The 17,367-nt window shown below is 47.7% G+C and overlaps 5 protein-coding genes across 14 annotated transcripts; 3 read left to right on the top strand and 2 right to left on the bottom strand.

Moving 5' to 3' along the window:
* Window positions 1–144: 144 nt before the first annotated feature.
* Window positions 145–7,032, top strand: LOC117902231 (protein male-specific lethal-1). 5 transcript variants are annotated; one of them, XM_034813467.1, is made up of 3 exons: window positions 145–2,702; window positions 2,766–3,710; window positions 3,747–7,032. In XM_034813467.1, the coding sequence occupies exons 1-3, from the start codon at window positions 549–551 to the stop codon at window positions 6,558–6,560; spliced, it is 5,913 nt and encodes a 1,970-aa protein (XP_034669358.1). In that variant the 5' UTR covers window positions 145–548; the 3' UTR covers window positions 6,561–7,032. The 5 variants fall into 5 exon arrangements, with proteins under 5 accessions (XP_034669358.1, XP_034669359.1, XP_034669357.1 ...); XM_034813468.1 differs by having other exon boundaries at window positions 2,766–4,004; window positions 4,041–7,032; XM_034813466.1 differs by having other exon boundaries at window positions 2,766–4,084; window positions 4,118–7,032.
* Window positions 7,033–7,939: 907 nt separating this feature from the next.
* On the bottom strand, window positions 7,940–14,255 carry LOC117902235 (hydroxylysine kinase). Of its 5 annotated transcripts, none has more exons than XM_034813475.1 (4): window positions 14,140–14,255; window positions 12,761–13,101; window positions 8,931–9,055; window positions 7,940–8,859 (listed from the first exon to the last, which is right to left on the bottom strand). In XM_034813475.1, exons 2-4 carry the CDS (start codon window positions 13,069–13,071, stop codon window positions 8,039–8,041), a joined length of 1,257 nt encoding a protein of 418 aa, XP_034669366.1. In that variant the 5' UTR covers window positions 13,072–13,101; window positions 14,140–14,255; the 3' UTR covers window positions 7,940–8,038. The 5 variants fall into 5 exon arrangements, with proteins under 5 accessions (XP_034669366.1, XP_034669367.1, XP_034669364.1 ...); XM_034813476.1 differs by having other exon boundaries at window positions 12,761–13,094; window positions 14,140–14,231; XM_034813473.1 differs by having other exon boundaries at window positions 12,761–13,094; window positions 14,136–14,230.
* On the top strand, window positions 9,229–11,621 carry LOC117902232 (exonuclease 1). 2 transcript variants are annotated; one of them, XM_034813471.1, is made up of 3 exons: window positions 9,229–10,189; window positions 10,251–11,187; window positions 11,242–11,621. In XM_034813471.1, the coding sequence occupies exons 1-3, from the start codon at window positions 9,386–9,388 to the stop codon at window positions 11,535–11,537; spliced, it is 2,037 nt and encodes a 678-aa protein (XP_034669362.1). In that variant the 5' UTR covers window positions 9,229–9,385; the 3' UTR covers window positions 11,538–11,621. The 2 variants fall into 2 exon arrangements, with proteins under 2 accessions (XP_034669362.1, XP_034669361.1); XM_034813470.1 differs by having other exon boundaries at window positions 10,251–11,621.
* Window positions 14,256–14,678: 423 nt separating the features above from the next.
* LOC117902234 (glutathione S-transferase C-terminal domain-containing protein homolog) lies at window positions 14,679–16,647 on the top strand. Its single transcript, XM_034813472.1, has 2 exons — window positions 14,679–15,532; window positions 15,599–16,647. Exons 1-2 carry the CDS (start codon window positions 14,753–14,755, stop codon window positions 16,574–16,576), a joined length of 1,758 nt encoding a protein of 585 aa, XP_034669363.1. The 5' UTR covers window positions 14,679–14,752; the 3' UTR covers window positions 16,577–16,647.
* On the bottom strand, window positions 16,639–17,339 carry LOC117902237 (NEDD8). Its single transcript, XM_034813480.1, has 3 exons — window positions 17,190–17,339; window positions 16,925–17,055; window positions 16,639–16,863 (listed from the first exon to the last, which is right to left on the bottom strand). The coding sequence occupies exons 1-3, from the start codon at window positions 17,205–17,207 to the stop codon at window positions 16,776–16,778; spliced, it is 237 nt and encodes a 78-aa protein (XP_034669371.1). The 5' UTR covers window positions 17,208–17,339; the 3' UTR covers window positions 16,639–16,775.
* Between the last annotated feature and the right edge of the window lie 28 nt (window positions 17,340–17,367).

The raw sequence follows: 17,367 nt of genomic DNA, 5'->3' as shown, positions 1-17,367 counted from the left end.
AAATACCAAGCAATAGTATAAATAATTAATTAAACATCTTTAATGCCGTTTTAAAGCTGCAAATCTACTTTCCCGGCGTTTTCTTTCGGCCAGTTGGCAGCGTGGCAATGTCCAGCAACCCTGCCTTTGCGCTGGCCTGGCAACACCGCGCAAACGCCATACTTCCACAGCATTTTTCGGGCGAAGTTTGATAAATTTACAAAATAATTGTGAAAAACGCGAGAAGAACATGTAAAGGACACAAAAACAAGTAACCAAACTAACCAGCTAAATGGTGTCACCACGTGCAATATTGCGGCAACTAAAAATACATCAAAACTAACGCCAAATACGTTTTTCTGGGAAAAGGCGATGTGATAGGACAGAGAGAACGCAAAAAAAATTAAGTGTGGTGGAAATTGAGATTTACGCATTCTGCTGTATCAGCTGCGGCGCTGTCGCGGTGTGGCGTGGTGTGGCGCGACGAGAAACGCAAACAAAACAAAAACCCAAAACCAAACTATGAAATTCGGATAGAATTTCCGAGCAGCAGCAGCCACACACTCGAAATGGACAAGCGATTCAAATGGCCAAAGCAGAAGGCCAACTACTCGGATCCACCCTACCATCACCAGTCGCGTGGCGGCATCGGTGGTGGTATTGGAGGCGGTGGTGGTCCTGGCGGTGGGGGCGGCGGTGATAGAGACTACTACCACAAAAAACATCAGAAAAACCAAAATTATTCGCGCCCGCAACATGGCTATCAGAAGCAACATAGCTATCAGAAGCCTATCAACAAGGGCAGTAGCTACTACAAGCCACCACCGCCAGAGACATCTACAGAGCCATCTATGCCCAGGGGTGGTGGTGGCGCCATGGCGCCGCCCGCCTCGGTCAACTCCTCGGGCTCCGATGTCGTCACCCTCATCGTGGAGAACAACAATCTGAAGCGCATGATTGTGCTCCATCTGAATCTGATGCAGGAGCAGACGGACAGCCTGGCGGCCAAGGAGAAGGAACTGGACGATCAAACGGACAAGCTGAACACTGTACTCTCGCAGAACCAAGACCTGAAGCTGGTCAATGTCCATCTGGAGGCCACCATCGAGGAGTTGCGAAAGCAGCTAAGAAGAAAGAACAAGAGGGGAGCCCCTGGCGACGACGATAACAATGACGATGACGATCATCCACTGCCACCTGCCATGCAGGAGAAAATTATCTGCAATGCGGAGACACAAACGGAGTTGGAGCTGGCAGCGGCGGCGGCGCATCATCTGCCACAGGCAGAGCTGCCTTATCCTTACCAACAGCAGGCGGAAAGCCAACCCAGGCTGGTAAGAGAGGAGACCCGTCGTAGGCCCCGCCTGAGAGTGCACCAGCAGCTGCAGCCCACTATAATAAGAGTGGAGCAGCAGCACCAACAGCAGCAACAACAGCAGCAGCAGTCGCATCTTATGAGAGTGGAGCCTCAGCAACCCACTCAAGCAATTGAGGAGCGACAGCCACGTTCTGTGAGGCAGGAGCCACAGCCGCAGCATCGTCTTATGAGAGAGGAGCTTGTGAGGGAGGAACTACAGAGCAGGCTTTCGAAGGATCTGCAGCAGCAGTCTAGGCTGGCAAGGGATCAGCAGCAGCAGCCCAGACTTATAAGACAGGAGCAACAGCAGCCCCGACTTATAAGAGAGGAGCAACAGCAGCAGCCTCGTCCCATGAGGGATGAACAGCACAGGCCATCGAGGGAGCATCAGCAGCAGCAGGAGGAGGAAAATCAACCGCCACGTGATCGTCTGCAGCAGTACCAGCAGCATCATCCATCAGTCCAACCTCAGTCGCCGCACAAAATCATCTCCAAAACTTCGCTGGTTACTTCTGTCGTAAGTCTGCCGCCGTTGGCACCCATCAGCACTCCCGCGCCCGTGGAGAGCAAAGCGAGAGGAGAGTACAATGGCAAGAAGGTCAGCACCATGTTCCTGCATCGAGTTAACCAGGACTCCAGCCTCACATCCTCTGCACAGCATCACATTGAAACACAAAAAGAGCCGGAGGTGGAGGTGGAGGTTGAGAAACCTTTGCCAGTGGAGGATGAACAGCAGCAGGTGATCGAAACGGAAGAGGAGGAGAGGGTGGAGCAGCAGCAGGTAATTGATACGCAGGAGGAGATGGACATGCAGCAGGTGGAGTCACTGCAGCAGGAGATTGAAACGGAGGATGGGCAGATGTATCTGCAGCAGGAGATCGAAGCTGAGCAACAGATCATTGAAACGGAGGAGGTGGCAATGGATCAAATGGATCAACTGGACCAAATGGAGGAGGTGGTTATTGCCCAAGAAGACAACATTTTCCATGAAGAACTGCAGCAGCCGGATGGAATGATAATTCTTGGCGCCGAGGAGGAGATGGGCGTGGAAACGGTGGAGGAGATTGTTCAGACCACAGTCTACAATGGCCATTTGGAGGATCAAGAATGTTTCGACGACGAACAGCAGCAGCAGGAGGAGGAGGATGATGATGATGATGAAAGCGACGACGACGATGAAGATAAAGACAGCGACGAGGAGAGCGAGAGCGGGAGTGAAGATGAAGATGAAGACGATGATAGCGAGGACAATGAAGAGGACGAGGAGGAGGAGCATGAGCTGCCCTCGAAAACAAATGTTAACAATTTAGATGCCTTGCCTCCCAATCAAGATGGTGACCGTCTCTGGCAGACGGTCAATCATCAGGTAAGTCTTTTGGCATTCTCCATGTTTGGTTACAGATTCAAGGAATCAAATTCTTTACTTCAGATACACGCCATGGATAGTCCGGAGCATAAGAGCATGGCGCCATCAGCCCATTCGACACCCAATCATCAGCTAAAAACGGATCTTTTTTCACACAAGGATACAGAGGCTCATCAGATGCTGGAAGTGGAAGAGGAGGAGGAGGACAGCCAGCAGCCGAAACTCGTCATTGCCGAACCCGAAATGGATGCTGTGGAAGTACAGACGGTCGAAGTGGAGACTTTGGAAGTGGAGACCGAGACCGTTGAACTAGAGACTGTAGAAATGGAGGCTGGAGTCGGCATGGAAACAATGGAAGTTCAGACTGTGGAAGTGCACACGGAGGAGACCGTTGTGGAGCAAGCTGGAGTGGAATTTGAAATCAAAACGGAGGAGGTGACAACCACGACAATCAGCAAGCATATGCTGCCTAAAGCATGTGATACCAGTACTCCAGCTCCAGTTCCTGCTACCGCACACAATCCTGTTGCTGTTGCTGCTCCTACGCCGACCAAGGCAAACTCTGCTCTCGTGGAAGCTGAACACAAGACGAACTCTGTTCTCGTTGGAGCTCCAACCAAGGAAGAGTCTGTTGTAGAGCCTGCACCAACCAAGGAAGAGTCTGTTGTAGTTCCAGCTCCTGTCAAGGAAGAGTCGGTTGCCACAGCAACGGTTGTACCAATGAAAAAGTTGACAGTGGTGGCGACTGTACATAGCGAACGGTTCTCTGAGGCAGCAACTCAACCCACGGAAATACCCTCTGCATCAGATGCAACTTTATCCACTGTTGAGGAGACTGTACCCAGGAAGAAGTCTGCTGTTGAAACAGCGACTGTACCGAGGATAAAATCCACTGTTGAAGCAGAGACTGTACCGAGAAAGAAGTCCAGTGTTGAGGCTGAGACTGTACCGAGGAAGAAGTCCAATGTTGAAGCAGAGCTTGTGCCGAGGAAGAAGTCCAATGTTGAAGTAACAAATGCACCGAAAAAGAAGTCCAGTGCTGAGGCAGAGACTGTACCGAGGAAGAAATCCACTCTTGAATCAACAACTGTACCAAGGAAGAAGTCCAGTGTTGAGGCAGATACTGTACCGAGGAAGAAGTCCACTGTCGAAGCAGAGCTTGTGCCGAGGAAGAAGTCCAATGTTGAAGCAGAGCTTGTGCCGAGGAAGAAGTCCAATGTTGAAGCAGAGCTTGTACCAAGGAAGAAGTCCCATGTTGAGGCAGAGACTGTACCCAGAAAGAAGTCCAGTGTTGATGCAGAGACTGTACCGAGGAAGAAGTCCAGTATTGATGCAGAGACTGTACCGAAGAAAAAGACTTCTATCGAAGCGACTGTACCTAAGGAAACGTGTGTTTCTGTAGGAGCTCTGCTTATGGAAAAGTCCACTGTAGCATCGGCTCTATCAAAGGAGAAATCGGCTGTCGCAGCGTCCAAGGAAAAGCCTGCTTTTGTAGAAGCTCCACAGAAGGCAAATTCCACTGTCGAAGCAGTTTCGAGCAAGGAAAAACCCGAAGCGTATAAGGAGATGTCGATAGTTTCACAAGCACATCCAACCAAGACAAACTCTGCCGTTTCAGAAGTACCTCCAACAAAAGCAAACTCAACGGTCGTGGCAGCTCCAACAAAGGAAAAGGAGTTATCCGCAGTTGTGGATGTTGCTCTACCCAAGGCAAACTCTTCGCTTGTTGCCGGTATGCCCAAGGAAAAGTCTGCTGTCGTATCAACTTTAGACAAGGAAAAGTCTGCTACCAAGGATAGATATGCTGTTGAGGAACATACGCGAAAGTCAAACTCCGCTGCAATAGACGCCAAGCATAAGCGTCCAAAATCTAAGGAAGAGCCATTCGAAAAGAAGCTGGAAAGAGTAAACGAGGCGACAAAGGTGATTCTCAAGGCGTCAGCGGGGCATGCTCGTGCTGGTGCAAGCCCTGCCAAGGCAAACTCCACGGCTGTGACGGCTTTTAACAAGGAGAAGTCCACTATTGTGGCAGCGGGTACGCTTTGTCTGCCCAAGACAAAGACCCAGACTGTTGTGGCAGCAACCACTCAAACCAAGGAGAAGTCTGCTGTGGCATCGGCAGCTATACCAAAGGAAAAATCTCTGCTGGAGGCTACCCAAAAGGCAAACTCTGCTGTTGTGTCGCCTTCAAAGAAAGCAGCAGCAGCTACGAGTCAGACAGCAACAGTTGGGGTAGCTTCGCCTGCACAAGCTGCAGCTCCCGCGCCAATGGCAGCTCTACCCAAGGCCAAGGCCTCCGAACCAGGAGAAGACAAATCTGAAATCAAAAGGGAGGAGATTCTCAACCTGAGCGAGGAAGTTATGTTATACTACAAGGCAGGGAATGATTTCCTCAGTGGCATGACAGCACCGGATCTAACCATTCGATTTGAACCTCTGAACAGTGTAAAATTCACGGAATCAGAGCACAAAAGGAAAAAGAAGAAGCGGAAGAAGAGTAAGAGCAAGAGCCCCTCAAAGAGCGAACACAGACATCACGACAGGAAGATCCATGCAGTGGCGAATCATCATCACTCGTCGCCGAAGAAACGCCCCTACAACCTCATAGAAGAGATTCACGACAAGTCAGAGCTGCGTGAAGCGGATGCACCACCGCAGAAGAAACCAAAACTTTTGCAGGTGAAGCTCAAGCAGCATGGAATCTCTAATGACATGAAATTCCATTCCTCCTTAATGAGCAACAGCAAACCGCAAACGGACAAGGAGAAGGAGGTGGCCCGTTTAGAGGAGGAAATGCGTCGCAAGCTGCAGGAACATTTGAAGAAGGAGCAACGGCGACAGAGTCAACAGCCGCTGGTTATGCTCAAGAAACCTCCCAAGGATAATAGTGCCAGCACGAGTTTAATCTATCCCCCGATAGCGCATGCATCCACTTCCACATCAACGTCAACGTCAACGACACCACCACCAGCCTCTGAAACGACGCCACCAGAGACACCGTCATCGACGCCACCGCCCACGGGCACAAATCTGATATTAGAACCCCCCGCAGAAACACAATCCAAGACAGAGGATAAGGACAAGGATAAATCGGCCATAAGCATTGCTTCACCACTGACACCTGTGTCGATGAGCAGCAACAGCAGCAGCAGCACCACTTCCAGCACCAGCACAGCCCGAACGATAATCCAGAACTATGCTCACAAATCCACATCCAGATATCGCACTGTCCTATTTCCGTATACGACACGCTCCTGGGAGGATCAGGAGTTCCATCGCGATAACGAGTTCTTCGATGAGGAGGCTGATGAATTGCTGTCGGATCATCCCAGTCTGGAGATACCCAAATGGCGGGATACACCCATACCGTACAGCGCCGACGACAAGGACATCGAAGACGTGTCGGACGAAGCCTTTGAGAAGCGGCACGAAAAGTATGTAAAGGACGAGATCGAAAGGAAGCGTCGCGATGCGCGCTACATGCGGGAGCAGATGAAGAGCGAAGCCTTGCGGCAGCGACACAATCAGGATGAGGTGTTGGTCCAACTCGATCCGCTGCCCACGTCCACGTTCTACCCCCTGCCCGAGGACATTGAAGGCGTGGAGATTGTCACGGAAATCCCTGTGCAAGCGTTCGGTGAGAATGTTGTCAACATGGAGGCGAGATCGGATTTCAGCCTGCCATGGCTGGACTCGGTCAAAGCGCTGACGGCCATTGCCCGGGCGAAGGCTGAGGCAGTGCCGGTGGCCACGTTAGCTAGCAAAAAGATACCCCTCACCGCAGCCGAAGCCAGGCATCAGGAGATGAATTCCTCGTATGTGTTCCTCAAGCGGCGCAAGCGACAGAGAAAACGTTAGCCGGCCAGAGGACCCTTCTGGAGTTGATGAGTAGTAGTAGTTGTGGCGTGCCAAAGGTGGATCATGGTGGGCTTCATGATCCAAAATGACGTTGCCTATGTAAAACACATTAATTATTATTATTTTTCCTTAAACATATTTTTTTTTGCTATTTTTAAATCTTATTTAAGCTACTGAAAATAGATTTTAGTTACCGGCCCTGCAATCGATGCCATATGGAACTCTAAAGAGTTTCCCCGCTAGATTGTATGTCTGCGCCCTCACAACGTAATCCTATTCAATACATTATTATGTTAACACTTACGCGTATCATAATTGATTAATCCCATTAATTATTAAAATAGTTTGATCGGGTTCCAACATCTCAGCTTTATCCAGATTTTTCGCAAGTGATAAACCCACAGCAAGGACATGTTCTGGTCTCTAATTTTGGCATAAAAGCAAAATGAAATATTTAGACTTTTTGTAGTTTAAAAAACAATTTTTTTTCCTAGACTATAACTGAAAGAAAAATGAAATTTGTAGACTTTTAATTTTAAACACAGTTTTTTTTTTTAGACCATAATTAAAAGAATTTTTTTTTTTAAACCCTGTATTTATGTTGTGTAATATATTGTGTGCGAGTGTGTGTGTTGAAACACGTTTTTTTTTTCTACTCAGGTATATCTGATAAAATTATTATTAATGTATACCACAATTTTTTTTTATTTTTTTTTTATTTTTTTTTTTTGAATTTGTACAAATTGTGTGAAGTATGTACGTATTGTTTTTTACTTTATTAAATTCTTTTTAATGGCAAAAAAAAAACAAAAACACCTAAAATAAATAAAAAAATATATAAAAAACAAATAAATCTTGATTTGCAAGCTGTAAAAAAAGCATGTTTAAACAACAACAGTCACCCCACCAGATATACCATTTGTTCAAGACGACTTCTGTTTGAGTTTACTTATGAGGCAACGAGATAAGAGGAGAGCCATCCATCATGCCTACACCTTGTGCAACGCAGATAGATCCCCAGGCAGTGCTCTAACGGCGAGGGCACTGCACTGCACTCTTTTTGTACATTTCAAATAGGTGTTAAGCGCGGAGAATTATGTGTAATTATAGCCTTAAGTAGATGCGTCAGCAACGGAGGAGGTAGTTAGTTAGTCGCTGGGTAGGGAGAACAAATTGTATATTGGCAGGAAGAACTTTGTTCAAACATATTTTTACACGAATACGAACGATGATCGGATCCAAATGTAATTAGCGTTAATTAGTTCAATTTAATAATGAAAATCGATTGGAAACATGCAATTGCCACCCCCACTCTAGAGAACCCAAATTAACAAAAACGAAACACCTAACATCTAAGCAATAAATAACTACACACAATGTATTTGTATTTGTTTAACAAGTTTTATTGTAAAGATTATGATAATAATATATCGGATAAAAGTAATATTTAATTGACAATTTTGTATTCTCTATTTAATTTATTTATTGCTTTGCGTCAAGTACTGATGGCCGGCTGTCGACCACAATTCGTCCACCGAGTCGAAACTCTCCCTCCAGAGCTTCTCGAGCAGCTGCCAGCCGGCTTGTTGGGTGGACAGCAGGTAATCGTTGGTGGGATGCAAGCTGTGCGTGTACAGGCCCAACACCAGGCTCTGGACGAGACGAGCAGCCACACAATACTTTAGATACCCCAGCTCTGTGCTACTGATGGGCTTTATGCTAGCAAAACCGGCCAGGAAGACACCACCGCTGGCCAGATCTTTCGCCTCTAGCATCATGTAGGTCAAGGCAATGCCAACTTCGAAGAGAAGCGGCGACTTGCTCGTGTCCCCAAAGTCAATCACGCCCTTGATGTTGTGGTCCGTCTGGTTTGGTGCAGGCTCAACCACAATATTCGACTCATTGAAGTCGCCGTGGATGACCTGATGCTCCAGGGTGGACACCACACTCAATACCTTCGACTCGAAGGCTTCGATCACCTCCTCACACAATTCCTTGCGCTCCTGATCCTTGACGGCGAACAGAAACTCCCTCACGCGCGGTACATTCTGCAGCAACCATGTTGTCGTGTGGTTTTCATACGCTTCGTGAGAGAAGTCCTTGAGAGCTTGGTCCAATTTCGCCAAGTATTCCCCGCTTTGGAACAAAAGGTAATTTGTGATTGGAACTTCACGGAATATTTGGCCAGGAACGAACTCCAAGAGGCGCACCACATGGGCTGTGCCATTTAGCTTTTCCACCGAGTAATACTTTCCGCTGGCATTGGCAATGGGACGGGGGCACTTTATTTGTTGCTTAGCTGCATAAAAAAAAAATAAGATTATTGAGTTCAGCTGAATAAATATAAGAATAAAGTTAATGAGTATTTACATAGATAAAGCATCACTTGATTCTGTGCATCCACAATTTTTTCGTTCTTAGAGTCCAACGAGTTCATTATCTTCAGGACGTAGCCATGGGGACAGTGGGACACAATCAGAGGATTCTTCACATTGCTGAAAGTGAATAAAGCCGTTGAAAATTTAATTTAATACAAATAATTTCGTCAATTGTGATTGTGTCCCTGGTAGAGTGTTGGAAAGAGATGAGAGTATAATTCGTGTGAATGGCAAATCAGTATTTTGCAGTTATGCAACACCAACGCACATTTTGGCGGTAGAATAATTCTCTGTCTCAGGGTGACCACTTTAATGTAATGTTATGTTTTAGGGTCACACGGGTTATCGATAAGTTCGCGCCGCTCAGTGTGTTGTGTTGTGATTTAGTTTTTGTTAGTTGCGTTATCATTGTTAATCTTTGTTAATTGACCGCCTGCATGCTCGACCATGGGTATTACCGGCCTTATACCATTTCTGGAGAAGGCATCGTCGAAACTGCAACTGAAGGACATACGCGGCAGCACTGTCGCGGTGGACACTTACTGCTGGCTCCACAAAGGTGTTTTTAGTTGCGCGGAGAAGCTGGCCCGCGGCGAGGACTGTGATCAGTACGTGCAGTACTGTCTGAAGTACATACAGATGCTGCTCTCGTATGACATCAAACCGATACTGGTCTTCGATGGTCAGCACTTGCCGGCAAAGGCTTTGACCGAGAAGCGGCGACGGGAGTCGCGGCAGCAGAGCAAGCAACGGGCGGCAGAACTGCTGCGCCTGGGCCGTGTGGAGGAGGCGCGCTCCCAAATGCGTCGCTGTGTGGATGTCACCCACGAGATGGCGCTCAGGCTGATACGCGAGTGCCGAAATCGCAATGTGGACTGCATTGTGGCGCCCTACGAGGCGGATGCCCAGATGGCCTGGCTCAACAAGGCCGACATTGCCCAGTACATCATCACCGAGGACTCGGACTTGACGTTGTTTGGCGCAAAGAAGGTCATCTTCAAGCTGGACCTAAATGGCAACGGTCTGCTGGTGGAGGCGGACAAGCTCTACCTGGCCATGGGCTGCCGGCAGGAGCAGTATCAATTCGACAAGTTTCGACGCATGTGCATACTATCGGGCTGTGATTATCTGGACTCATTGCCGGGCATTGGTCTGGCCAAGGCCTGCAAGTTTATGCTGAAAACGGAACAAGACGACATGCGGATAGCATTGAAGAAGATACCAAGCTACCTCAATATGAGCAAACTGGAGGTGAGTCAGAGCTGCTAAGGAATTTCATTAGAATGAGTAACATTGCGACTGTCTTTCCCAGGTGGATGATGACTACATTGAGAACTTTATGAAAGCGGAGGCCACCTTCAAGCACATGTTCATCTACAACCCTCTGCTGCGTCGCATGGAGCGACTGTGTGCCCTGGAGGAGTACGCGACAGATGTAAGCTACTGCAGCAATGCTGGCACTTTGCAGGAAGATAGCCATCTGGCACTGCATCTAGCTCTGGGGAACTTGAATCCCTTTTCTCTCAAAAAACTTGATAGCTGGGAGCCCGGGAAAGCGCTTCCAGCTGCTCCGAAAAATACCAAAAGATCAAAGCACAAAAGCATTTGGCTAACAAATGGACAAGATTCGGTCAAGGAACAGCCGGAAAAGGTGCAATCTCCTTGTGCTTTGTTCTTCAAAAAGGTGGATTTTGTTGGCCAAACGATAGACGAGGAAATCCAGGCCAATGAGCGACTGGAGCAGGCAAAGCAAACGGAAGCGCAGGTCTTCTCCATGTACAGCTTCAAAACGAAGCGGAGAAGAAGTCCCAGCGGTGGTGGCTCCACGGATAGAGAGCGCACACCGCCGCCATCGCCGGTACAAACGAGAAGTCGCCACAATCCCTTTGCCAAGGATCCACTGCTGCGATCCCCTGTGGTGTGTGAGAATAGTTCTCTGCTGCGTCTGCTGAGCCCCAAGAAGTGCAGTCCTGTGGGTGGAGTAGCTGAGGAGACGCGTGTGAATTCCCTCAAGCGAAGCATCTTTGCCAAGGAGCAGCCGGTGGAGGTGCGCAGTCGCTTTTTTGCCACACAAGCGGAACAGACAATGCTGGGCCAGCAGCCGAAAGAGGAAGAGGAGTTGGGATCAAGTGGAATCAACAAGAAATTAAGACTGGAAACGAAAACGAATGCATTTACTGACCCCACGGATGTGGTGCTCTCCGAAGAGGATGAAAAGCCATCACTGAATGCTTCCAGCAATGAAGTGAAGCCATCACTAGAGATTTTACAGCTTGAAGACAGCGAAGACACTGCGGAAATTGGTGTCAAATCCTTGGAAATACTTAAAAGTGAGCCTGCCTGTTCGGGCACCATCAATCTTGTATCTGATGACAGCTGCAGCTCGGAGGCAACGCTCCCCAGCAGCCAGGAAGTTGCCAGCGTTCAATCCAGCAATTTCTTTGTGTCCAACAAACGACGTGTGGGCCTCTCCAAGCCCGCCAACACAACTGCCAAGAAGCCTTTATCCAAGTCTAAGAACAGCAAATTTTCCTCCTCGAGTCCCAGTCAACCCAAACTGAGCATGTTCGGGTTTCAAAAGAGGCCTGTTCTTAAATGACGGTTCACCTTTCTGCACTTATGTAGTTTTGTAAGCTAATCTAATTTATTAAAGCGAAGAAGCGACGACAACAGCATCCATCAAGATAACAATGGGTATGGGATGCTGCTGGCGAGCAAGGTTGCCGTTGGGGGTACTGCGTCACAGTCAACTGCCGCACCTAACAACTTTAATTAAATGGTTATAAATAGATGGCTACAGCCATGCCAGCCCATGCCCCCCTGCACACTGAATGACACGACGGCGACCCCCCTTGACCTGAATCTCTCTCCAGTGTAAACATTTATCAGTCGAGCTGCGGCTACTGCCCATGGCGGGCAAGAGCCTCTCCTCCGCATGTGCTATATTTATACTTAAGTCGGCAAAAGAATGATTGATAGGCCTGTGTGTGTTTTTCCTCGTTAGATTTGATTTAAGCCGTTTTTATACCCGGTACTCGAAGAGTAAATAGGGTATATTGTATTTGTGCGGATAACGGTTGTATGTAACGCACAGAAGGAAACGTTTCCGACCCCATAAAGTATATATATTCTTGATCAGCATCAATAGCCGAGTCGATTGGGCCATGTCTGTCTGTCCGTCCGTCCGTCCGTCCGTCCGTCCGTCCTTATGAGCGCCTGGATCTCAGAGACTATAAGAGCTAGAGCCACCAAATTTTGCATCCAGACTTCTGTATGCTCACACTGTTACAAGTGTATTTCAAAAATGAGCCACGCCCCCTTCCGCCTCCGCAAAAGGGCGAAAACCTCCCAAATCTACAATTTTGAAGATAGCAGAAAACTAAAAACGCCATTTCGTAGGGAATGACCATATCTATCAGATCACCAAATTGGGATACGATTGGATCATTTTTAAAGCCACAATGAAGAAATTAATTTGCAGTGGCCAAACCCACCCCGTCCCGCAGCATTAACACTCTGCATCGCGCTGTTTATGGCCTCTCCCCCTGACACGTCTCTGCCTTTGTATCTGCCTCTGTCTATGCCTCTGCCGCGACTCTGCAGTGTGTGTCTATAGGGGAGGGTGGCGAGCTAAAGGAGCGTGTTGGCGTGAGCAGTGTTGTTGATGTAGATGACAGATGAAGAAAAAAATGTAAAATCTGACAAATAACCGCTAAGTTGCAGATGTAGTACTGAGTGCCGGGTATAAAAGTTGTGACGCGTAAGAAGCGTCTCACACGTCCCTTCTCGTTTCCATATACTTCCGCGACATTAGGCGCTTACCTATCTTCATGGATCAAAAAGTTGCGATCATCGTAGGCCAGAATCTCCTTCACGTCGCTCACTGTAATGCCATAGAGTCGTCGCAGCAGGTTCTCCACATCGTCCGGCTCCACTTTTGGCTTCACATCCGAGCCTGGCTTGAGGAGCAAGCTCTCTGTTTGCTCCTTTGCTGGTTCACTGTCGCTGCCATTGCCATTGGATGTCACAGTAGCATTCTCGTTGTTGAGCTTTTCGGCCATATTATAGGCATGATTCAGGGTGTACGACTTTTTGGACATGTTCGTCAGCTCCACATTGTTCCACTGCTCCATTCTGGGTGGCGGGGTGCTGCTTGCTGCTTGCTTTATCGGAGACGCAAAAACAAAAAGAAAACAATTACGGATCAGAGTAAACGAAAACGAATGCGAAAATGTATTCGATTGCGCGTTCCAGAGCGGAATGAGAGATGTGTGTTGGTTTCAGTTTCGTTTCAATTGGAACGAGTTCGTTGCCGCAGCAGCAGCAGCAGCAACAACAGCAGCGTCTTCTTCATATCTTTTTAGCTAGACTTGCGCAAGTGTGTGTGTATCTCTGTGTGTGTCTCTGATTCTGTCTTGTCAGTGGACGGGTGTGAGTGTTTGCTGTGCCTGTGCCCTGCCTGGGTGCCAGCGTTAATTTGGTTATTTGCTCAATTTCTTAAAGCCTTCTCCCCCTGTTTACTCTTTGATTGCGGCACCACTAGATGGATGTCTGTTTGCCCAGTGCACTGTACTCAGGTGGGGGGGGCCTTATCATCGTATCTGCGCTGCCGTTTCGCAACCAGGCCAAAAAAACAAACTTCAAGTCGTGATCGCTTTCTATTAAACTCACTTAACGCCACAACCAAAAAACTTGAGGCATATCAATTATAGACTGATAAATCTGATAGATGGACTTCAGATAACGTTAGATTAGTAAAACAAACACAGGTACTAAGGCACATAAGTCCCGTATCAATGAGGGCCATAAATCTTGGGGTAAAACATTCCATCAGCGAATTTTAAGTACTCTACAGTTGTAATTTTGTGCTATGCCTAAAGATCAAAGTAACTGGGAACGAAAATCACAGCCAATAGGCTGATTCACTGTTTTCCGAAAACGTTATTCGAAAAACTATGACTGACAGCCAATGTAATTGAATTTTGATAATTAATTTACAGTCCAAATGGAGTGGATAAACGGCCTTGACTCAATTACGGTTTACTTGCTCATGCGATGGCGCGCAAATACACACACACACACACACACACACACACGAACATTGGGAGTAATTAAAAACCAAATATGCAAACACACACCCTACATATACAAAGAAATAATGAATGTAAATATGCACAGCTGACTGTTAATCAAACACATACAAAATAACTAATACAAGTATTACGGGCTGGCCTATAAACGCTCAGACGACGACGACACCTGTCTCCCGCTCGAACCGCTGGTCAACTAAACTTGAAATTGTAAAGCGTTGCAGGCGGGTGGCATGCATTTAAGGCCTATAGATTCGGGCATCACATGCTGCAGTGTTTCTCAGCGACTGTAACTAATTAGCAAGGAGATAAAACTTACTAGCAATATATTGGGACTTGAAAACAACAACAAGTAAAAACGAACAAACACATTCAAAATTCAAAGCAATGCACCAACACGTTGACCTGCGAATCCGTGCTGCTATTTTAGCTTGTTTCAGGTTAAATTTAGAACTTTTAGCTATAAATACCTGTATAATTTGGCAATAGCTGAAGTGTTTAGCTATTTTTGAAACAAATTCAGCTTTAAATGTGAGTGGCATCTCTTCTGGGTTTAGAAAGTATCGCATCTGTCGGCTTCATGCGCGTGCTGGTAGGGCTGCAAAACCGATTATCGAGAGCGCCATCGATTGGTCTTTTTTGCCCCCCAGCTGATTTGATTTTTTCTGTTCTGTTCCGTTTTTTTTTATTTTCTCAATTATTTAAATGATTAGTTAATTAAACTATGGATCAGCTGTACCTAGAAATTGAGATAAGCACTCAGAACGCCGAAACAACGATTTACACCAGCGTGTCTTCATTCTTAGCCCTATACACATATCGCTATCTCAATCCCAAGAATATCCAAGTTAATTTTGTGGCCACTAAAATACAGAGTGGTAAGATAGCCTTACGCAGTTCCCAGCTGCGACGCGAGCTCACCGACACGCGTATAACATGCCGAGAGGCGGCCAAGCTGCCAGCTATTCGGGATCTCCGGCTGCCCATCTATGAGAAGAATGGAAACACCTTCATAGCTGGGACCTGTGCGGTTTGCAGGGAGCTTATTGCCCGACAGCCGAATACCGAACTGCGCAAACTACTGGGCTTCAAGGAGAGCTGCCTGCTGGCTCCTTCGGAAGCCTCGATCTGGACCCGCTTTTGCGAGGTAGATGTAGTGGACGTTGTGGCCCGTCTGCATGATGGCCTTCTGTTGGAGGCAGTTCCCGAAGAAGTGGTACGCTTTGAGCAGCACATGAATCAGCCCGTGCGCATGCACAACATCTACAAGCAGGCCAGAGAGCAGGCCAATCAGACGGAGAACGGGGCCAAGATCAAGCGGAAACATCGTGTTCAGATCGATGGACGTACGCCCAAGGAGCAGCTGCTGATTGAGCATCGTTTTGCCGAGGGCATAAGCTTCACCATAGCAGATCTCATTTTGTATCCCCTGCTACGAATAGTCTTCCAGCACTGTGGCCAAATGTTGCCACATTTTCCACTGACTAGCACGTGGTTTAGTGAGGTTTGTGAATGGAGCCCTTGGGAGTGGATTATTAACCAACTGTTTCCTCATTTGTGTACTTTTTAGATTGACTCCTTTGACGGAACTTGTGCCAAGATCTTTGCCGAGCTATACGTGCCGCAGTCCGTGTTGCAGTGCGAGGAGCTCCTGGCTATACCCGACTGCGATGCCACTAGTCTCTACAAGGCCGATCCCAAGCGCTACAAGCCACGCAATCGGATCTACACCAGTCAGACGGAGGTAGATCTGGCGCTCACGAAGCTTTCCGAACTGCAACTGCAGTTCAGCACCGATTCGGAGCACACTTATGGCCAGCGGGTCATCGACTGGCAGCTGATTGAGCCCACGCATGCCAAGAGCTCGGCACTGCCACAAGAGCGACTGGAAAGGAAGCGACAGCAGCTGGAGAACATGGCCAATGCGGTGGTGTCTCTGGCACAGCCAGGAGATCGCATTATAGACTTTTGCAGCGGCACGGGACACTTGGCCATACTGTTGGCCCTCAAGCTGCCGCTCTGCACGATTATCGTGATGGAGAACAAGTCTTTCTCGCTGGCTCAAGCCCAGAAGCGAGCCCTGGAGCTGGAACTGAGTAACTGCGTTTTCTATCAATGCAACATTGATTATTTTGTGGGTAAATTCGAAATTGGAGCTTCGCTACACGCCTGCGGCACGGCAACCGACATTGTTCTGCAGCAGTGTCGCCGAGTTAATGCTCATTTTGTGTGCTGCCCCTGCTGCTATGGATCGTTGCAGCCCATGCCCCACATTTCCTATCCGCTTAGTGAACGCTTACAGCGTGTGCTAAGCACAAAGGATTATCTCTATATAGCCCATACAGCGGACCAGGCCCATGAAATGGGCACAACCAATTGCAAGCCGGAGACGACATTGCAGGGTCTGCATTGCATGTCCATTGTGGACACGGACCGCAAGCTGCAGTCGGAGGAGGCGGGCTACCAGGTGATACTCACCCGTCTCAAGCCCGAACAGTGCACGCCAAAGAATCACTTGCTAGTCGGACGTTTTGTTAAACAGAACTGAACTGATGTACTGATGATATTGAGATACTGCCCACACAGAGCACATGAATAAATGCATTTTTAATATATTTATATACCGATTCATGGGCGATTCATATTTATTTGAGTGGGCTTGTAGAAAAAGATGTAAGCTCGCCTCGCGCCGGCGAGGTGGCAATAGTTCTTAACCAAATTTACTAAGATTCACCAATATCCGAGGACTAGGCACGGCCTCCGCGAAGAGCCAGCACCAAATGCAGCACCGAACCACCTTGAACTTTGTAGTCAGCCGCAGTCTTGTCATCGTTCCTGTGTACGGAAAAATGAAGCAGAGTTTAGTGACCGAATGTCTTTTCTGCCGGTCACTCACATTTGTTTGCCGGAAAAGATTAGACGCTGTTGCTGTGGCGGTATGCCCTCCTTCTCCTCCACACGCTCTTTGATGCGGTCCACCTTATCTGTGGGCTCAATATCGATCTCGATTTCCTTCCCGGTCAGCGTCTGCAATTGAGGATCCATAGAAATACACATTTTGCACATTTTGTTGTTGTCTGACGCATAGCAATGGACGCTACGCTCCAAAGTGCACCCTGGCACCAGTGGCTTCATTCAGAAATCCGAGTGCACAGACTTACCTTGACTTTGATCAGCATATTGTGTGTTTTAGTTTCGTTTTGTTTTAAACAATTTAATTAATAAAATTTTGCAAATTTTGCTGTCACTTGCAGTGTGACCGCCGATTTATCGATAATATATACCGCATGACCCTCATGGATATACCGAAATATACGTACTCATTTTCATAATTTCGAT

The sequence above is a fragment of the Drosophila subobscura genome, chromosome U (assembly GCF_008121235.1).
Source record: "Drosophila subobscura isolate 14011-0131.10 chromosome U, UCBerk_Dsub_1.0, whole genome shotgun sequence".
NCBI classification, from domain to species: Eukaryota; Metazoa; Arthropoda; class Insecta; order Diptera; family Drosophilidae; genus Drosophila; species Drosophila subobscura.
This window is presented reverse-complemented; position numbering and strand designations above follow the sequence as displayed.